Below are 21,785 nucleotides of genomic sequence, written 5' to 3'. Positions count from 1 at the left end.
GTAATAGTCACATTATGTGACGACTAACTTGACAGACTTAGCTCTTCTCAGCAATGCATGGATCTATGACATCTCCAAGGGACTCATGATGGGAAGTCCTACTCACATCCAGAGAAAAAACTATGAAGTTTGAATGCAGACTGAAGCATACTATTTGCTCTTTTTTTTTCCCCTTCTGTTTTGTTTTGTTCCTTCTTTCTTGTGGCTCCTCCTATTGGTTTTAATTCCTCTTTATGGTAAGATTAATTCAAAAATATGTTTAATAGGAATGTATTTGTAGAGCCTATATCAGATTGCACACAGTCTTGGGGAGGGGGAAGGAGAGAAAATTGGGAACTCAAAAACTTATGGAGACAAATGTTGAAAACTAAAAATAATTTAATTAAGAAAAAAAAGAAAGAGTTCCTGCACTTGATGAGCTTACCACAAAATAATATTTATAAAGCACTTAATACAGTACCTGACACATAGTATATACTGTTTGTAAAGCATTCAACACAGTGCCTGGCGCATAGTAGGCATTATATAAATGTTATTATTATTGTTATAACATTCTATTAGGGAAGACAACACATAAGGGCAAAGAGAGGCTATAAAAGGTACTAATGCAAGGGCATGATAACAAAGTTCAAAAAGTGAAGAATGGCTAATCTTGGGTCCTCTTTCCAAAATGGAGGTTCCAGGAAGAACTCACCAATGGGGAATGCTCTTGCAGGGGAGGAAAAAGAGTATTATATTCTTGTGTCTGAATATCAATGTTCCTACTGAGCTTTAGTGTTTTCATCAGAAATGCTTAAAAATCTTCTATTTCATTAAAGATCCTTTTTTTTTCCTCCAGTAGGATTACACTCAGCTCTTCAGGGTAAGTGAATTCTTAGTAGTAAGCTTCTTTCTTTTGCTTTTTGTAATATTATATTCCAAGATCTCCTCTTGTTTATCATAGAAGCTGCTGGGTCTTATGTGATCCCTGACACTTAAACTCCTTTCTGGATCCTTGAAGTAATTCTTCTTTAATGTCAGCATTCTGGACTACGGCTATGACATTACCAGAACTTTTCCTTTTGAGGTTTCTTTCAGGTGATCAGTGGATTCTTTTTACTTTGACTTTTCCCTCTGGTTCTAATAGATATGGGCAGTTCTCAAGAGTTCTTGAAATACACAGTTCAGGGTTTTAAAAAAAGTTAAATCATGGTTTCCAGTAAGGAGGTCTTCTTATGTTTATTCTTCTCTCCAGCTTTTGTTTCTGATTTGGAGCTTGTGTCAGGGCCAGATTTTGTCCCTTGTTTGTGCTTCCGGTTTTAGGTGGTCAGCCCTGATCATTTCCATTCCCATGGGTTCTGCCCCTCTCCATCCCACCCATGGATATCTGAGGTTCAGAATGTCAGGTCTTCAGGATCCTCAATGATATCTCAAGACAGAGCTAAAGACTTTAAGTTCTTAGGCTATCACAGATTCAACACTGCTACTCCATACTAGTCAGTGATGCTCCCTGAGGCTTCCAAAACCTCTACCTAGGGGCCTTCTCTGAAGATTCCTCTGTTCTTGCTGTGTGAGAACATGAACCTTACAAGTGTGTCTGGCCCATTTCTGGCTACAGTGGAAGGCTACCAACTAATTTGCTTATACAGGCTGGTGGCTTTGCTGGTAGTTCCTTTTCCTATTGTGTATGAGCTTCTGGCTCAAGATGTGTACAGATCTGGCATAGAAGTCACTTACTGCAGTTTCTCCTCAGGTTTCTTAATCATTTTTCAATCACGTAACCAATGAATTGGGCAATCTCCCCTCTGTTCAGTAAGTTGGAAGCTTTCTTGGCTGGACGTTTAGGGATGAATTCACTGGTGTATGGAAACTGTATGGAAGGGAACTCCCTCCATCAATACGGATCAGCAACTCATCTACAGCAGAACTTTGACAAGTTTATATGACTTGTCCATAGGCAGTTTGTATGTGTCAGAAGCTGAACTTAAAAAAATCAAGTCTTCTTGCCTCCTTGACTGACACTCTATCTGAAATATCACACATACTTCCTCTCACAGAGACTTTGTACTTTGGGAAAGATAGACAGGAAAATAATATATCAAAAGATCTTCTTTCCATGCATCTTGACTCTTCAAAGAGATAACCAACTAAAGATGCATAGTTAAACATGCACTTTCCGATCTGGCTGATTTATTTGGCTTGGTTACATGTATCTGTTACAAGTGTGTATTAGAAGCAACGTAGGGGAAGTGTTGGTGCATAGTAGCAGAGATGCAGAAAACAGCATGAAAACATTAAAAATATGGAAGAGAAAACAAAAACTTAAGAAGGGGACACAAACAGCAATTTTGTTGTTACCTTGTCATATATATTTAAATTATTGAAGCTTTGTATTCTTTACGATATTTTACGCATTTTTCCTTCTGTTTTTAGAGTCATCTTTGCTTATATATCTGCTTACGTGCTGGGCTTTCATGGAAGTTTTTTTATCTCTTCATATTTTTGGCGTTTCAGCCTTTACTGTATTCCCATGTCACTTTCATGCCCCTCTCCATTCTGGGCTGCAAGGCTACCTCAGCTTCCTTGTAGTCGGATACACCTATTAGGCGTTAGGCAAACTAGGAGTTTGCCATCCTAAGTCCTGCCCGAGTAACCTCTAGGGAGAGATAGGACTAGCCCCAGGTGAGATTCAGTCCCCTTTCCTTCAGGCTCAGTGCCGCCCACAATGGCAGCCTTCTGGATTTCTCACCCCTCTGGCCTCCTTTTCTTTAAACAGCTACTTCTTAATGGATGAGCAGAAGCAAGGACAGTTGGGGCAACCACTGCAGTTATGGTGAATCCCTATATTAGGACCAGGTCCCAATTAAAAGCCAGCATGTTTTCAACCAATCTAATTCCTGCATCTCTCTTCTCTTTTCGTTCGTGTTACTGGAAAAAAATTTAGTGTGTGCCATTGTTAATGAGGGTAAGAAAGTTTGATCAGAGGCACAGTATGGTGGGCTTGGCCTCTATCTTAGGTTCAGCCCCCCATGAGCCTGATAACTTACTTATATTCCTACCACAGGCACACAGAAGCTGGCAAGGAAGGGACACTGAAGAAGTATTAAAGTTCTCTGGTGCTAATTCAAAAACCACTGTATGTAACAGAAGTTCCCATATATAATCTTTGTTTTTGCTCTTGACTGCATATTAAAATGTTTGTTTGCACGTGATTAAATATTTATAATAAGAAAGGAAATTTAAAGAGCCTCTTTTCATTACACTGATCCCTATTCTTAAATCCACAAAAATAAAAAGACATGAAGCATATTATTACAGTTCAACACAAATACCTAAGAGGTGCGTCCAGATGTTGCCCGTCTCTGTGTGTATTCTGAAGATGCTCTTGAAACAGGCCCGGAAAGAAGGCATAGGGGGCCTGTGCCCATGCAAAAGGAAATCGTTGTCTTTTAGCCAGTCAGGCAGTACATCATGAGGAATAACCCTCCATCGGCCTTCCCATACCTGTAAGGAAAATACTGGTTAAACAGGTTGTGGGTTAATCTATCAATTGGGAAATGCTGGTTCTAACAATAACACTCTCATTACAGGAAATCTAATACATTTAGTGCTTACTATGTGCCAGGCACTATGCTAAAGCAGTTTACAATTATCTTATTTGATCATCACAACAATCCTAGCAGGTAGGTGTTATTTTCTCCATTTGACAGATGAGGAAACTAAGGCAAATGGAGGTTAAGTGACTTGGCCAGGATCACAAGTAAGTGTCTGAAGCCAGATCTGACCTCAGGTCTTCCTGATTCCAAGCTCTGAGCTCTATCCACTCGCTCCACCTCTCTGCCTCTAAGATGAATTCTGAATATTCAAATATTCAAGTAATATCTTCTTAGGAAAGAGTAATCAAACTCCAATTAATATGGCCTAAGGCACATTACGTATTCTTGCTTGCAGAGAAGAAACTATATAGTAGCAGACTGCAACACTTTTTTAAAAGAACTTTTTATACCAGAGTTGATTTTAATGATCAAATCACATCCAGGTGCGAGATAAGCTCTCTCCTCAGCTGGTGGAGAGGAATTCAAGATACTCTAGTCCAAAAATTAAAACCTCAGCACTCATACTAAAAATGGAAAGTGAACTTCTTTTCTTCATCACACAGGCCACTGGCCTAGCTGCCTCCTTCCTAACACTGGTAAAAGCAGCCTCAAAGAGCACTATGGTCAGTTAGTGATCAGCACTCACATGCCTCCAAATTCACAGGGTGGTAGCTGGGAAAGTCACTCAGCCAGACTTACAGATTACGTGGCCAGAAAGATGACTGATTACTTACTTCCTCTAAACCACTACCCTCCAACCCCCTCAAAAAAAAATATAGATATAGATATAGATATATTCACACTACCAGTTAGAGAGTAACTACAATTAAATCCAAGGAAAGAAGACAGAATCCTCAGCAAGGTAAAAATCCTGAGTGTTATCCCTCCATGACTAGCATTCTGTTCAGGAGTCCCTAGGGGAAGCTGCCATCAAGAACTGGGGGTGGGGAGGAAGAAGATGAGATGATAATGGCATTTGGGAAGGTGACTGGAAAGGTGTAGAGTAGGATTTGGTGTACATAACAAGCTTAGCACTACTTCTTTACAACACTGGTTCCCTCGGGAATTAATATGAAAGAAAGACACAGGAGAAAAGGGGAAATGGATGAGTCATGTGATACTAGCTAAGGTAATTTGTGAATTTGGTAGCTATATTAAACTACCAAAGAGAAACTTAAAGAAACAAGAAAAAATAACAAAATTCACTTAAAGGAAGAAAAGATCTAGAACTGCAAGGGAAATAATGAAAAATAGTAGGAATGAAGAATCACTTCCAGCCCTCAAATTTTGCTATAAAGCAGTAATCATCAAAATCATATAGTTAAATACACAGTAACTTAAAATAGAAAAACTAGTCAACTAAACAGTCTAGAAAAGGAACAATCAGAAACAAAGTCAGTCAATAATTCAGTACTTGACAAAACAAAGAACATAAATTAATTAGGGAAGAACTCCCTACTTGACCAGAACAGTTAGGAAAACTAGAAAGCAGGTTGGCAAAAATTAGGTTTATATCAACCTTACACCATATGTTTAATAACTTCAAAATGGACACTAAAGGTCACACTATAAAAATTATGAAGAGAACAAATAATTCGTAATTAAATATATCCTATGTTTGAGGCAATCACAAAGTATAAAACTGAGTGAACTGACTCCCCCAGGACAGAATTTCTGGGGATGGGTAGGAGAAGGGATGGAGGAAAAAATAGGAAAAGAAGTATAGGAGAAAGATACAGAAAGAGAATTAACAGCTTAGAACAAGGTAGAAAACTTACCCAAATAGAAAACCCTCACTAAAAATTAGAATTGACTGAACAGAAGAAACTAATGGGACATCAAGAAATATTAAAGTAAAAAACCTGAACAATTAGACAATGTGATGTATATCACAGCAAAAAACAACTAATATGGAACAAATCAAGGGAAGATAATTTAAGAGCCAAAACTCTTACTGAACTCCCACCCCTTCCTCGTAAAACTGGTTATAAGGAACAGCTCTCTGGAAGGAAGGGGGAAAGGGAAAGATACATTAGGAAATGAAAGGGAAGCAGATAGAAAAGAGTGGAAAGAGCGCTGACTCAAGAACCAAAGGGCCAGGGTTCTCTGAATCTTATCTGACTTAGCTGAATCTGTGTGATCATACTTTTCTCATCTACAAAATGAAAGGACTGGACTAGAGTCAAAGGACTTCGTTTTAGATCCTCTGATACTTCCTCTCTCTACCTCAATTTCCTCCTTTGTAAGACTTTGAGATTATTCTTGTCTAGTTCAATGAGCCTAAGAACTTATATGTGAAAGAATAAATTCTTCAAAAAATTTCTCTACCACATCTTTTGCAACAGGTGTTGAAATATAAACACAATTATCTTTTCAGTGTTCTTTTTACTCATCCTTAACACAAACAAAATGACCAAATGTTCCATGAAATGGTATTCCTTATTGTCTATGGACATATGACAAAACCAGTTCCTTCAGTGTCTAAGGAGAGTCTGTGAGCCATCATTCGATTTATCTACAACGCCCTTATTTCTTTCGGTTTCACTCATATCAAGAATTCGAATTCTGATATGAATCAGTTCCTCCTGAGATGTGGTCACTCATGGGATCAGTGGGAAAAGATCTTACATTTAAAGGTCCAATATTCAAGTTAATGTTTATGGACAGTTTTTTAAAAAATTCTTAGAACCTCTCCTTGACCCCCACACAACACTGCTCCTCCCACACACTTCCTTTTAAATCACTCTGACACTATCACTACAGAAACAAAAGGGAGCCTTCACAGTATTGAAACACATTTGAGTTTTTATATGTGTTTTATAGGTTGCTATGGTCAAAAAACTTATCACCTACTAGCAAGCCTACAAATGATAAGTCTCTCCATCTTGGCTGAGCAGCTCCTCAAAAAACCAGATACAATCTGTCACCAGGACCACATTCCTGTAATGTTTGATATTAGGAAAGTTACATGCAGTTTTTCATTTAGTACATGAAAAAAATCTTAGGAAACGCTGTTACTGCTACCACAGGTAGTTCTGCTGTGAAGATGTATGAATTCCTAAGATACCAACATGCTATGCAAAAATTACACAATAAAAACGATCAGACTTATGGGGAAAAATGAGATTGAGGTATAACATTTAGAAACTTCATTAATGATACATATAGATAGCAACCTAATAAAAATGGCAGCACAGTTTTTATACAAGTCAGATGGTTAAGAAATACATAAATACTACAACAAATAGTGCCAGTGTCTGTTGCCTTGGGCTTCTGCTTGGCCTGTGCTACAGGTGAGGGGGCAGCATCTGAGAGCTGCAACACTAGAAAAGGGAAGGAGTGTGAGGTGTGGGTGCTGACAAGGCCTATTCTTTCCAAAGATATTCAGTAACTATGGCACTTTGAAGTCTGTTTGTGGAAGTGGGTATCAGAATGGTTGTGGTTACTGTGAATCTCTACAGACAAGGTTGTACAAACACAAAATTCATGTTTTGCTCAAATTATTCCGTATTATATCAAATGAGTTGGAATTAATTTGCATTTTCAAAGCAAGTGTTATGGCAGAACTGACTATACAGTTCTACTGCAAGTAAACAATTTTGTCCTTATTTTGTTTTTCTCAAGGGTTTTCTCCCACTCCTATGACCCCATGCCCATACTGAATAGATAATCCAAAATAAACAGTCCAGTAAAACAAATTCCCATAAGTTAAGTCCAGAATTTATGTCTCACTCTGCATGTTAAGTCCATCACCTCTCTGGCAGGAGATGGTTAGTCCACTTCAATTTCAGTCCTCAAACTTTGTCATTCAAGAATCAAAGTTCCAAAGTCTTTCAAAGTCATTTTTCTTTATAATATTGTCACTATTACATGAATTTAGCTTTCCTCTCCCTTTAAAAAATGAGATTAGCTATATATCTATTTTGGTTTTTTAACCAGCTCCTAGATTTATCAATTTAATAGGTATTTTTTTCTTTTAGTGTTTCAATATTTTCTTCTATTCCCCAGAATTTCTACCTTTTTTTGTTTACCTAGCTTTATTATATGTTCTATTTTTTAGTTTCATGTCCAATTCATTCATTTTTTCACTTTTTTGTTAATAAAAGTGTTTAGATATAGAATTTCCTCTAAAAACTGTTTTCGCTACAACTCAGTTTTAGTATATTGTCTCACTGTTGTAATTTTCTTTGATGAATTTTTCTATTGTTTCTATAATTTGATCTTAAAAATTATGTTTAGTCTTCAATTAATTTTTCATTATGCCTTCAAAAACCCTTTACTGAATATAATTTTTATTACACTGTCATCAATAAATGATGTGTTCAGTATTGGTTTTGCATTTTTTTTTGGTGGTGTCTTTATGCCTCAACATATGGTTAACTTTTTAAAAGTGCCATGTACATCAAAGACAGATGTAAACTCCTTTCTGTTTCCATTCAGTAACTGCCAGGGATGTATCATTTGTAATTTTCTTAAAATTCTTGTTTAGGTTATTAATTTTTTTCTCATTTATATTTTGGTTAGATATGTCTAGATCTGGAAGGGTACATTGAGGTCTCCCACTGTTATGAATTAGAACATGAGAAAAATATTACAAAATGCTGTTAATTTGTTTTATCTTAAAATAAATGTTTATAAAGGGAAATGATAACAAAAATGCAGCTACTCACTAGGTAAGAAGAGAAAACTGGGTTTTCCTGATTTGTATTTCTCTTATTATTAGCGACTTGTAGCATTCTTTCCTAAGGCTACTAATATTTCATAATTCTTTTGAGAAATATTTGTTCATATCCTCTGACCATTTATCTACTGGGAAATGACCTTTGTTCATATAGTCTATTCAAATGTCTACAAATCTTGGACATAAGACTTTTATTAGAGATATCTGACTAAAAAAACATCTTATCCTAGCTTCATTAACTTTGTTCATGAAAAAGCTTTCACAATCATATAATTATAATTATCCATTTTTGCAACTTGCCTTGATCTCTAGTTTGGTTAAGAATTTACCCACTACTGACAGTTGTGAAAGAAATATGATCTGTTCTTCTAATGTTTTAAAATATTCATATCATATATTCATCTTGAATTTGCTGTGAAATATAGTGTAAGATATTGGTCTAAATATAATTTCTGCCACATTTTTCAAGTTTTCCCTGCAGTTTTTAATCAAATAGGAAGTTCTTAGAGAATTTATATTTTAACCACTACCAGATGTTTTTCATATTGCTGCTGTGTAACATAGACTGAAGCCTAAAAGTGCTGTTCCCCACTTACATCTTTATGGTTTTTCCCTTGATACCTAAGTCTTCTAAATGAATTGTCATCATTTTATCTAGTTCTGTAAAGTAACCTCTTGATAGTCTGTATAGTTTGCAGTACTTAATCTGTGGATGAGCTTTTACAATATTGTCGTTTTCATTTTATTTGCACCAACTAACCATAATCACTGAATACTTCTCCAACTATTTAAGCTGGTCTTTATTTCTTAGAGGTATAGTGTGTAATTTGATCTATATAAGTATTGACTGTGTTTTGGTGAAATAGCTCTCAGATATTTTATGCATTTCGAAGTTATTTTAAATGAGACTTCTCTATTACTGGCTTCTAGATTTTATATTTATATATATTTAATTTTTATTTTATACTTATTTCTATTACACAGAAATGCTGTTGATTTTAATGGGTTTATTTTGTATCCTGATATTTTACTGAAGCTATTAACTAGCTCAATTAGTTGCTTTACAGATTCCCTAAGATTTTCAAAGTTAATCATCACATTTATCATTAAATAGGTATACTTTTGATTCCTCTTTGCCTATCTTTATGTTTTTATTTTTTTCTCTTGTTTTACTGCTAGTACTAACATTTCTGGAACAATGCCAAAATATAGTGGGGAGAAAGGGCATCTTTGTTTACTCCCACAAAGTTAGTGCTTTTTCCACTGACATTTGCTTTTTATCATATTAAGAAAAAAAGTCCTTATCACATGATATTGTCTTCATGAAGTCATGGCGGTTCTTCATAATCTCTGCTTCCTTTTATAGATATTCACTAACAATTTCTTCAATGATCTATTCTAGAATTTTCATAGGAATGGAAACCAAACTCACTGGACTGTAGTTTCTCTGTAGATTTTGTTTTCTTCCCTTTTTTGATGAGGACAACAGTCATCCTTCTCCAATAATACAGAACCTCTCCCCTTCTCCACCATCATTCATCACTATGAGTAGCTCATCAATCACATTCACATTCATCAGTTCTTTCAATACCCCAGGATACAGCTCATTTGGACCAAGTGACTTGAGTTCATCAAGACCATTAAGCATTTTCTTACAATCTCCTTACTAATTTAGGTATCAACTGTCTGATGGATTGGGGACTATATTTTGCCTTTCTTTGTATCCCCAGCACTTAGCACAGTGCCAGGCACACAGTAAGTGCTTAATAAATGGACACTGACCAACTATAAGCCATTTTTGTTCTGAAATTTCCAGTGCGACAGTCATTCTCCTTGACAAAAACAGAAGCAAAATTAAGAATTAAACAGATCTGTCTTCTGAATGTCATCAGTTCATCCCCTCTATTCAAAGTAGCTTTCTTATCCTTTCTTCGATCCTGCTCTTTCCCTAGATTCACCTTCAGAAATACTTTTTGTTACTAATCTTCCTTGCCAACTTAGCTTATCCTGAATTTTAGCTCAGATACTTTTTACAGATCTAACTCATATTTATGAATGAATGAAAAAAAAATTTGTTTGACTCTTACTATTTGCCAAGCAATTACGTGGTGGGGAAATGAATACAAAAGCAAGACAGTTCCTGCCTTCAAGGAGCACTGTATTATAGTAAGGGGTAACAACATACATAAGGGAGTCATGGCCAAGGAAGAGTGTTTGGGCCCAGGAAATCAGAAGGATAATGAGTAAAGTCATACTGAGCTCAACAGACATGTGCTTTCAGAAGCAATGGTAGTATACTGATTTAATAACTGTTCCTTAAGCAAGAAGTGGAAAGCTAGATATATACATATGCAGTGTGTACATATGCATAATGGCCTAAAGCTGGACAAATAATGAGTCATGTGCATTTACATTGGCTGGCTTCAATCAAGATGCACACCCAAAGGCAGTGGTTCCAAAACAGAATTAGTTGCTACCCAGGGCATGATAGGAGGAGCCTTTTTTGTTGCCTGCCCTTGCTTCCTACTTCTGTATATATCTTAAAAATCGAAGCTGATTTGTGATGATGTGAATCTGTAGCAATCTATTCAGGAAATTCACATTTTTTTGCTTCTCATTAACAGTTTCCTTTTACTTCCTCACAATGTCATTCTTGAAAGGTTCCCATTTCTCTTAGACTAACTTCCCCTATAGAACTTTAATGTATGAGATCTTGTCTATGCTTCTTCCAAATTCTGTTTTTCAAAAATCTAGGGTTCATGTCAGCCTATGAGTCCAGGGGTGGGGAATCTATGGCCTTGATGCCACATGTGCTCTTCTAGTCCTTGGGTGCAACCTTCTGACTGAGTCCAAATTTTACAGAACAAATCCTTTTATTAAGGGGATTTGTTCTGTGAAATTTGGATTTAGTCAAAGTGCCACACTTGAGGACCGACAGGGCCACATGTAGCCTTGAGGCCGAAGGTTCCCCACCCCTGGACCTTGAATTTATCTTCTTCTCTATCATGAACTCTTTGCCTATGTTTATTCAAAATTTTTTCTTGTCTTATTGCTACAGCACTACTATTCAGTTCAGTGTACTACAACTGTCATTTGAAATTTATTTCCCACTCATTTCTATACTTACGATTTCTTAAAGCTAGAAAGTGATTTCACAGATCATCTACTACAACTTCATCATGTTACATATAAGGCCCAGACAGGTGAAATGATTTGTATAAGGCCACTCAGTTTATGAGATAAGTAAGACTGGAATCCAGGGTTGCTTTTAGTCTTATGTTCTTTCACTATATGGCACCGCTTCTCAGTCATAACTTAGTTTGAGTAAACAAATGCTCCATTTGCTCTCCTTCCATTAGCTAATAAGAATTTCATTTATTGTTCTCAAGTAAGCTAAAAAGAGCAAGACAGCTTTCAACCATAACGCCCCAAGTGACCTATAAATTCTTGGTTCCCCCTTAAACTAGACACTCAATTGTATGATTTTGGAACTATTCAGTAACCCCTAATTTCCTTCTTGAAAAACAAACACTTCTTTCATGTGTTATTTGTTTCAGGACAGGAATCGTTTTGCATACCCTCTGCCCAATGACAACTAAGATTCAAACTTCTGAGATATATTTAGAAAATCCCTTAAAATTCTTTCCCCAGGATTCTATCTAAATAATGAAGAGGTGGCAGAAATCTTTATGTGCCTTTTTAAAAAAAGAAAATCTAATGGACCTAGGTGCTTTTAATTTTTTTAAAAGTAAATTCAATTTTCAGCTCCATATTCTCTCCCTCTCAACTCCCCTTCCCATTGGGAAAACAAGAAAAATCAAACGTTTGTTACAAGCACAGACAAAATGAAGCAAAATAAATTCCTATACTGGCTAAATAAATTCCTTTACTGGTAAGTAAAAAAAAAAAAAAAGTCTCTCATCTATATGAGAGTCCATTACCTCGCTATCACAGGGTTGGTCATGTGTTTCATTGTGAACCCCCTGGAATTGTGGTTGGTCATTGTGTTGATTAGAGTTCCTAACTTATTCAAAGATACTTTACACAATACAGTTGTTACTATATAAATTTTTCTCCTGACTGTGTTCACTTAACTTTCAGGTCTTCTCAGTTCTCTGAAACCATCCCCTTTCATCATTGCTTATACTACAACAGTATTCTATAACATTCATACACTTGGTTCAGTCACCTCACAAGTGATGGGCACCTCTTCAGTTATGGGTCCTTTTCATCTTTCTTTGATCTCTTTGGGATTTAGATCTAGGTTATCTTTAAACTGTATCTCCCAGGGTCTTTTTTTCACATTGCTATGAACAAGATGGCTTCAGAACTATTAATGTCCCATAATATTTCCACTAAACAACTTCCCTTTCAATGATCGTATTTTGGCTATTTTTAGTTATGAAGAAATATTCTCCAAAAGAAGATCTGATGAAGAATTAAAAGAACAATAATGGAAACAAAAAGCTTTACAGCCAACAATCTTGAAGAAAATGATAATTAGGTTAGTTTGGAAGTGACGGCTTCTGCTAGCAACTGAACCGAACACACCAGCTGGGCATAAAAATAGATGGAAAATTCTATTCAAACAATAGCAGGAGTTCTAGAAAGAGGAGAAAAACTGCTTCCACACCCAAGTTCTCTGACAGAACAGACTCTAAAGAGGCTCTTGCTTGGGCATTTTAAAGCTCTTTGAGTTTAGACATTACCAACCACTCCCAAAATGTTTAGTTTTATTTCACCTGCATGCTCAGTAGGACGTAGGAACATACAATGGAAAAAGTTATTTCCAAGTCAAAACAACCTTAACCCAACTTTTAATAAAGGTGCTAGAGGCAAATGCATATATTGTATTCTGAAATGGCTTGGAAAATTTCCCCACTTTATAAAAGCTAAAAATTACACTGAGGTAAACAAATATAAAAAGTTCAGGTATTTATTAGTTCTTGATTTAAAATATCAAAAATCACAGAGATAGCAAGAAATTTCAATCTTACCTTACAGACAAATTCTTCCATTCTTTCCATGGCATGGTGAGCTTGTAAGAGGGGGGACATGCCCATAAACCCCTCATCTTCCTGAGATGGTCCATTATTGCACTCATGCTCCTCAGACTTCTGAAAAGCAATCAGAAAAATACCACATGTGGTTTACTCAGTCAGTAATAGAGACTGGAAACAAAACTATAATAAAAAAAATCAATATATTATCCTTATGGGTTAATAACAGATATCTACTATGCTCAAAACAACAGATATGTCCTAACCCAACAGAAAAATGAAGTAAATTTGCAAGCACGAAGTTTATTAGAATCTTGGTATTGGAAGATAAGGAAGAAAAAAAAAAAAAACCCAGGTCTTCTTGAGTAAAAGAATGTACAGTTTGCCATAATGTAAGTAAATGTCCTCCCAGCTGTTGTAATAGAAAATTTCTACAGCGTATATTAAGGAATAACAGTAATGGGAGTATGCAAGTCCATAGCAGGGAAATAACCATCCATCATGAATCTAGAATATAGAGAATTTATGAAAGAATATAAATTTTCCTTTAGTGGCTCCTCACACTATTACCAAACTCAGAATGTTCCTGTAAGGATAAGTGAGGGTTAAACTGTAACATAACATGCTTTGAGGAAAGTTAAATTGTAACAAAGCATGGTGTTAGAAAGTGGGTTTCTATAATTCCTTAGCTTTTGCCATGAACATGTATGTACTTGAACCAAACCTCAACAGATTGTTCTGCCAATGTTACGCTAATCTTATCAATGAACCTAGATCATGATAAACTTACCAACAGAGAAATAATGGGTGACAACTCTGAAAAACTGCTATATTGAATAAGGTCTGGAAAACAGTTTTATTATGCATTAATTATTTTTAGGTAACTATATAAAAGGTGCTCTTGCTGATTTCTCTTTGTAGTCTCTCACAAACTACCTGTATGCATATACTCTGGATGTTCCTACTTTCCTCTTTTCAACAAACTCTCTATTATTTCAAGGGTTGTCTCCACATAATTTATTTCAAGCAATCAATCAATAGACATTTATGAAATGCCTACTCTGTGCCAGTCAGTATGCTAACCACTGGTGATACAAAAAGGTGCAAAAGACAGTCCCTTCCCTCAAGGAGCTCACAATCTAACATGGGGGACAGAGTTTCAAAACAAATATGTACAAACAAGCTATATACAGGATAAATAGGAAATAATTAACAGAGAGAAAGTAATAGAAGTAAGAGGAATTAAGAAAGACTTCCTGTTGAAGACGGAAGTTCAGGTGGGACTTGACGGAAGCCAAGAAGCAGAGATGAAGGAAAGAGGGCATTCCAGGCATAGGAGACAACAGAAAAAATGTCTGGAGCTGAAAGATAGAATGACTTATGCTTGGAGACCAGTATCACTGGACCAAAGACTCCATGGCAAAAAGCAAGGTGTAAAAAAGATTGGAAAGATGGGGAGGGTGGTAGGTACAAAGTTATGAAGGGTCTTGTTTTTTGTTCCTGCTAATTTTTAAAAATAATTTTTATTTATTTCATTAAATATTTCCCAATTACATTTTTAAACCTTCATTTTTAAAAAATTTTTGAATTCCAAATTCTCTTCTTCCTTCCCACCCTCCTTACTCCTTGAGAAGTCAAGCAATGATATTGATTACACATGCAAAGTCATGTAAAACATTTCCACATTAGCCATGTTGCAAACAAGAAAGAAAAAAAGAAAGAAAGGACAAAAGAAAGAGAGAATGGAGGGAAGGAAGGAAAGGAAGGCAGGAAAAGAAGGAAGGAAGGAAAGGAAGGATGCAGAATGAAGTAAACAGAACCAGGAGAACAACTTACAGAACTATATAGTATTGTAAAAGAAAAAAAAAAACCTGTGGAAGATTTGGGAAATTTGATCCATGCAATGGCCAGTCATGAACTGTTAATGAAGTATGCGGAAACCTACAAACTTTCTGGGTAGAAACAAGGCAAAGAAGAAAACAAGCACTACCTGATGGGGCCTAAAACTAGCAAGAACTGAGTCCTGAACTTTTGGAGCAACAGCAAGACAGAACCAGTAGACACTGCACTGGTATAGTGTACAGGGATACAGGGACACGGAGTACAAGCTCACTCTAGGCTTTTTAAAGAGGCCTGAAGCCAACATCCCAACAGTCCACAATAGAGCCCCAGATGGAGACAAATCCAAACCAGTACCTAAAATTATAGCAAGAGAAAGGGCCCCAACAGCTGGGAACCTGGGGCAGCTAGGTGGTGGAGAGGGTAGAGTGCTGGGTCTGGAGGTGGGAAGGTTTTTTTTGTTTTGTTTTATTTTTTGGTGAGGCAATTAGGGTTAAGTGACTTGCCCAGAGTCACACAGCTAGTGAGTATTATGTGTCTGAGGCCAGATTTGAACTCAGGTTCCTCCTGAATCCAGGGCCGGCACTCTATCCACTGTGCCACCTAGCTGCCCTCTGGGAAGGCTTTCCTTCCAGAAGCAGACACTCACTAACTATGTGACCCTGGGCAAGTCACTTAATCCTGTTTGCCTCAATTTCCTCATCTGTAAAAGGAGCTGGAGAAGGAAATGGCAAACTCCTTCAGTATCTTTGCCAAGAAAATTCCAAATGGGGTCATGAAGAGTCAGACACGACTGAAACAACTAAACCAAAATAATAATAATGATAATAATAATCTGGGAACTACCTCATAAAGAGACTCAAAACCCACAGACTACTTCACTCAGTATCTCATCAGTCCCCATGGATTTAATTACCATCTCTATGCTGACAATTCTCAAATCTACCTCTCTGGCCTAAACTGCTGAGCTGAAGTTTCATACTGCATATGCATAATGAATAATACTTGCTCTTACATGTGATGATGAATGAAAATTTTAAAAAATCATGCAACCAATCTAACTGGGTTCACTACATATTTATATTACATAACCTCAAGTGGGCCCTCACTGCTGCTAGGCAACTATGTGATAGCTCTCTTATCAACTCACTATCCCACCCTCTATGGTGACTCTTCAAAACCTTGTCTTCCTTCTTCAAACCTCCTATGACTCACCTTTCCACTACTCTCTTAGTTGAGAACCTGGCCTCATATTTTACAGAAAAAACTTGACATCATTCACCACGAGCTCCCTCTTCTTCCCTTTTCATTTTATATCACTCAGATGCCATGTGCCACTACCTCTTCCTTCACCCCTATCTGACATAAAAAAGTAGCCTTACTCCTTAACAAGGTTAACCCCTCTACCTGCACAAGCAATCCTGTTCTATCTCATCTTCTTCAACAGATTGTTCCCTGTCATCCCCATTCTCTCACTTATTTTCAGTCTCTCCCTGTCTACTGGATCCTTCCCTACTGCCTATAAACATGTCCATGTCTCTCCTATCCTGAAAAAACTCTCACTTGATCTTTCTGCCCCACTATGATCCTGTATCTCCTCTGTCCTTTGCAGCTAAACTCCTTAAGAAGCCATCTACAATAGGTGTCTCCACCTCCTCTCTTCTTAACCCCTTACAATTCGGCTTCTGATGTCATCATTCCACTGGAAGTTTCTCTCCAAGATCTCTCAATTGCCAAATCCAATGGCCTTTTTTGTTTTTGACCTCTCACTAGCCTCTGACCCTGCTGATCTCCCCTTCTCTTTAGGTCTTCAGAACATTACTCTTTCTTGGTTCTCCTCTACCTATCAAATTACTCTTTCTTTGTCTCTTTTGCAGGATCCTCATCCAGGTCACACCATCTAACCTTAAGTGTCCCACAAGATTCTGTTCTAGGCCCTCTTCTTTTCTCCCTCTATACTACTTGGTGATCTCTTTAGCTCCCTTGGATCTATCTCTCAACCCCACCCACCTACCCCTTAACCAATCTGGTGACAAGGCCTATGGATTTCACTTGTGTAACATTTCTTAAATAGGCCCCCTTTTCTCTTCTGATATTGCCACTACCCTGATGACTCTCATCAACTCAGGATTAGACAACTGCAACAGCCTGCCTCAAGTTTCTACCCATTCCAATCCATCTTCTATTCAGTTACCAGTGATTTTCCTAAAGCTCACATCTGACCATGTCACCTCACTACTTAATAAACTCCAATGGCTCCCTATCACCTCTAAGACCAAATACAAAAATCTTCTGTTTGGCCTGTAAAGCCCTTCATAACCTTGCCTCCCCACCCCCAACCTCCACCCCACCTTTGCAGTGTGAATATTTACAACTCAGAAATCAGCATATCAGGGCTTAATTTATTGTTTTGTCAATTGTTTACTCCAGACTTAAGAAGGTGATGGAGAAAATGTTATTAATGCAGAGTAAACTTAAAACTGTATTGTTGTTCATTTTTCAGTTGTATCTGACTCTTCCTGACCCCATTTGGGGTTTTCTTGGCAATGATACTTAAGTGGTTTGCCATTTCCTTCTCCAGCTCTTTTTACATATGTGGAAACTGAGGGTTAATGACTTACCCAGGGTCACAGAGCTAGTAAGTGAAGCCGAATTTAAACTCAGGAAGATGAGTCTTCTTGGTGCCAGGCCTAGTACTCTATCCACTGTATCACCTAGCTGCCCTACATTTGGGGGGGGGGGGGGGGGGGGGGAGGGAATCTAGTTTTTAAACATTTCTCTGCATACCCCTGCCTGTATCCCATTGAGATCAGAGCCATTAGACAAGAGAGTAAGACAGCAGATGTAAAGAAGTGACTTGGTAACTCCCATCAATGGCTTTTTTTTAAGCCCCAGACTTTCCTTATTACTGGACCTAGAAGAAGGGTGATTTCCCAAAGCTGTGGATAGGCAACCCTTCATCAGCAAGGAGCCGGGATGGGTGAAGAAGTTCAAATAACACTCTGATGAATCAGTGAAACAGTGGCTGCAGAGGGTGTTGTTTAATGGAGCCAATGTAGAGACTATGTAGAGAGCAGAATTCCAAAGGCTTTGGGAAATCTCAGGTATAGAACAGAAGGCATCTCAAACTCACCAATTTCAAAAACAGAACTCATTACTTTCCCCCCCAAAAAACATTCACTTTTGCCAACTTTCCAATTACTGCTGAATATACCACCAATCTTCCCAGTTACCCAGACTCAAAGTCATAGTGTCATCTTTAATAATTCTTGTCTAGTTCCCTTTTCTCCACTCACACAGCTGTCACCCCTGTTCAGATACTTCTCACCTCTCTCCTGGATAATATCCTCCCCACTCCAATCCAACTTCCATGCAGCTGCCAAAATGATTTACCTAAAGCCAGGATCTGATATTACCACCTCCTTCCCCCAATAAACTCCAATGGCTCCCTACTGCCTCAAAAATCAAACGCAAAATCCTGTTTGGCATTTAAAGCCCTTCACAATTTGGTCTCTTTTAACCTTCCTAATTTTTTTAAACTTTACCTGTCTTTACAAACTCTACAAACCAGCTACACTGGCCTATTCACTATTCCTGACACACCAACATTCCATCTCCTGTCTCTGTACCTTTACACTGGTTGTCTCCCTTGCCTGGAATGTTCTTCCTCCCTCATCTGTTTCCTAGCTTCCTCCAAGATTCAACTCAAATGTCACCTTCCGAAGGAGGCCTTAAATGGTTCCCCTCCCCCAATATTACTTTCCCTTTACACAGTATATAAGTTGTATATACATAATTATTTGTATGTTGTCTCTCCCTTTAGGATGTGAGCTCCTTGAGGTCTGAGACCATGGTTTTGCCTGTTTATATATACAGAGCTTAACAGTGGCTGATTCATAGTAAATGCTTATTGAACACTTGCTGACTGACTGAACTAGACATTGGCCTACATTGCACTAATTAATATCCTTGTCACAAGTTTCTTCATATTCTCTCCTCCGTAGAGCTGCCAAAGTAATTTTTTTAGCTGCAGGCCTGACCGTGTCACCCTCCTACTCAATAAACCCTAGTTCCCTCTACAATCAAATATAAAGGCCTCTGGTATTTAAAGCACTTGACAACCTTTTTCCAGTCTCTAAACATATTATTCCCTTCCATACACTCCCAGCCCTATCAGTCTACTTGCTATTGTTTCCCATAAACAACACTCCATCTCTTGCCTCCATAACTTTGCAGTCTGTTCCCCAAATCAGGAATGCCCTCCCTCCTCACCTGCACCTCACTTTAAAATCCTTTTCTCTTTTCAAAATTCAACTCAAATGCCACCTTCGATAAGAGGCCTTTCCCCTTCCACTTCTCTCCCATCCTACCTGCCCTGAAGTACATTCCCCTTTAAGGATACTTTATATTTATGCACAAATCATTCAGAAATGTATGTGTATGTGTCTCTCTCTATATGTATATAGATATATATATGTACTAAATTATGTACTAAATGTTAGAGATACAAATAAAAAGCAAAAACAGTCCTTGATCTGAAGTAGCTTACATTAGAAAAAGAGAGAAAATTATACATAAATGCAGAGTGGATGAAAGTTAACCTTAGAGGAGAAACTTTAATATATTTCATATTACACACACACACGTACACACACGTCTCATTAAAATGTAAGTTCTTTGAGACAGGGGCTATTTTTTTTCTTTTTCTTTGAATCCCTCACACTTATCGAAGTGTCTGAGCTCATAATCAGTGTTTAAGATATGCTTTGTGACTGACTGTAGACTGATTGTAAATGATTGCTCAGTTACACAGCTAGCAAGTGTAAGAGGCAGAATCTTACTACCCTGAAAACCAAAGACATCAAAGGTGACATTGGTGATGGAGTACTAGATTAGAGGACAGAGAGATTCCCATTTGAATCCTGCCTAAAATATTTTACTATCTATTGACTCTGGGCAAAGTCACTTAACTCGAACCTCACTAGAAGGCAAAAAAATAAGTTACAAAAGGTAACGTCTTATAACATATGGTTCACAAATCTGTATGGTTCTAGAGATCCATCAATCTATCAAATCGTGTCACAATATCATTTATTGGAAACCAAGAGATATACTTAGATTCTAAGCCACACTTTTCTACTTAAGAAATGTGTCTATGTACATATGTGTGTATATATATGCATGTACACATACATAACTGCATACATAACACACACACACACACACACACAATTTTTCCCTCCCTACTGTCCCACCTAGTAAGCGATAAACAGTGAGGGGAAAAAAAGCAGTTCAGCAATCAATCAAGTCCAACATTATAGTCAGGGCTCCTCCATAGTTAGAGTTGCCCCACCTTTGCAAAGAAGGGAAAGAAGTATATTCTCCTATTTCTTTTTCAGTTAGGGTACAACGTTCTAAAAACAATTTAATAAATCAGTAAATGGGCGGTTGCTAATCAAAAAACCCCACAGGACCATTTATAAATTCCTCTACCTGGCAGAACTGACAGTGGAGGTTGTTGTAGGATAGGATGTTAGTGGAATTAGGGTAGCTCAAGCTTAATTCTCACACTTTTACACCATCAACTTGGGCTGCTGTAAGCCACAACTCTACAGCAAATCTGGGGATGCCTGAGTTAACTTTGCCAAAGGTAAATTGATCTGAGACTCAGGTATGGGGGCCCTTAGGGCAAGGAAGATATAACAACAGTTGTAGGACTTTAGCAGGAAGCATTTCTAAGACCCCTGAGAACTTCTACACTGACTATTATTACCTGCTTTTCCCTTCCTGTGGTCAGCTTTCATTAGGGGGTTGTTAGATATATATTTTATTAAAGGAATTATTTATCTGTACCCTCAGCCTCTTAGTGATCCATTCCGCCAGACGTGAACCACAACCAGAGCAGAGGCAGACTCCAAGACAGGTCCAACGTATCCATTGGTGGCAACCCCAACAAATACCACTCAGCTTGAAATTATTCATGTCACTTTGTCAGAGAACCAATTAAATAGCTAGGTTAATAGGCCTTCTCTTTTAAAAACAGGAATAATGTTAGGAGAGTTAAGGGATTTGTCACTCCTACTATAAATCCGCTTAATTACCTTTTCTCTTAGGATCCTGAAATCTGGCCTAAGGGAATGAGAATTATAAATGGAAGGGACATGAGACAAGGGAGATCTGACTTGTCCTACTCTGGGTCCCTCAATCTTAAAATATAGGAATGCTATCAGGGGACACGGGGGACAATATGAAGACACTGAGGCAGAGATAATGAGGAACCGTAGGAAGCACCAAAAACGTGAATGAGGTATAGCCTTTCAGATTGTTTCCTCATCTATAATACAAGGGAGTGGGAGAAAAGAACATTTTTTATTTAGATCAGTAGTGTCAAACAACTTTTCCATAAAGATCACTGTGGCTACATATTGACTCAGTTTTAAAATGTAATGTTATCTGTGTTTTATTGTATTTCTGTTTATTTTGTTAAATATCTCCCAATTAAATTTTAATCTGGTTCCTCCTCAATTAGGAGTGATATTCGCTACATGCCCGGCCACCTTTTTGACACATCTGCATTAAATGACTTCTAAGGTCCCCTCTAACTGTAAAAATTTCACCTACATGAAAAGACAGAGGCTGAAGGATACACAAAGACAGGTTGAAAGATGCTTAACACAAATTTTACTTGGG

The 21,785-nt window shown here is 37.5% G+C and overlaps 1 protein-coding gene across 2 annotated transcripts in view; it reads right to left on the bottom strand.

Moving 5' to 3' along the window:
* ADIPOR2 (adiponectin receptor 2) overlaps positions 1-21,785 on the bottom strand; it is a 70,124-nt gene that overhangs the window by 11,937 nt on the left and 36,402 nt on the right. For both annotated transcript variants that reach the window (XM_027857280.1, XM_027857279.1), the window contains exons 3-4: positions 13,254-13,373; positions 3,312-3,483 (exon numbers count right to left, since the gene is read on the bottom strand). In XM_027857280.1, coding sequence (XP_027713081.1) covers positions 3,312-3,483; positions 13,254-13,373 — 292 coding nt within the window. The remainder of the gene's footprint in view (positions 1-3,311; positions 3,484-13,253; positions 13,374-21,785) is intronic.

Source organism: Vombatus ursinus, unplaced genomic scaffold (assembly GCF_900497805.2).
Source record: "Vombatus ursinus unplaced genomic scaffold, bare-nosed wombat genome assembly UNPS02012082.1, whole genome shotgun sequence".
NCBI classification, from domain to species: Eukaryota; Metazoa; Chordata; class Mammalia; order Diprotodontia; family Vombatidae; genus Vombatus; species Vombatus ursinus.
The sequence above is the reverse complement of the archived record's forward strand: the minus strand, read 5'-3'. Positions and strand labels throughout refer to the sequence as shown.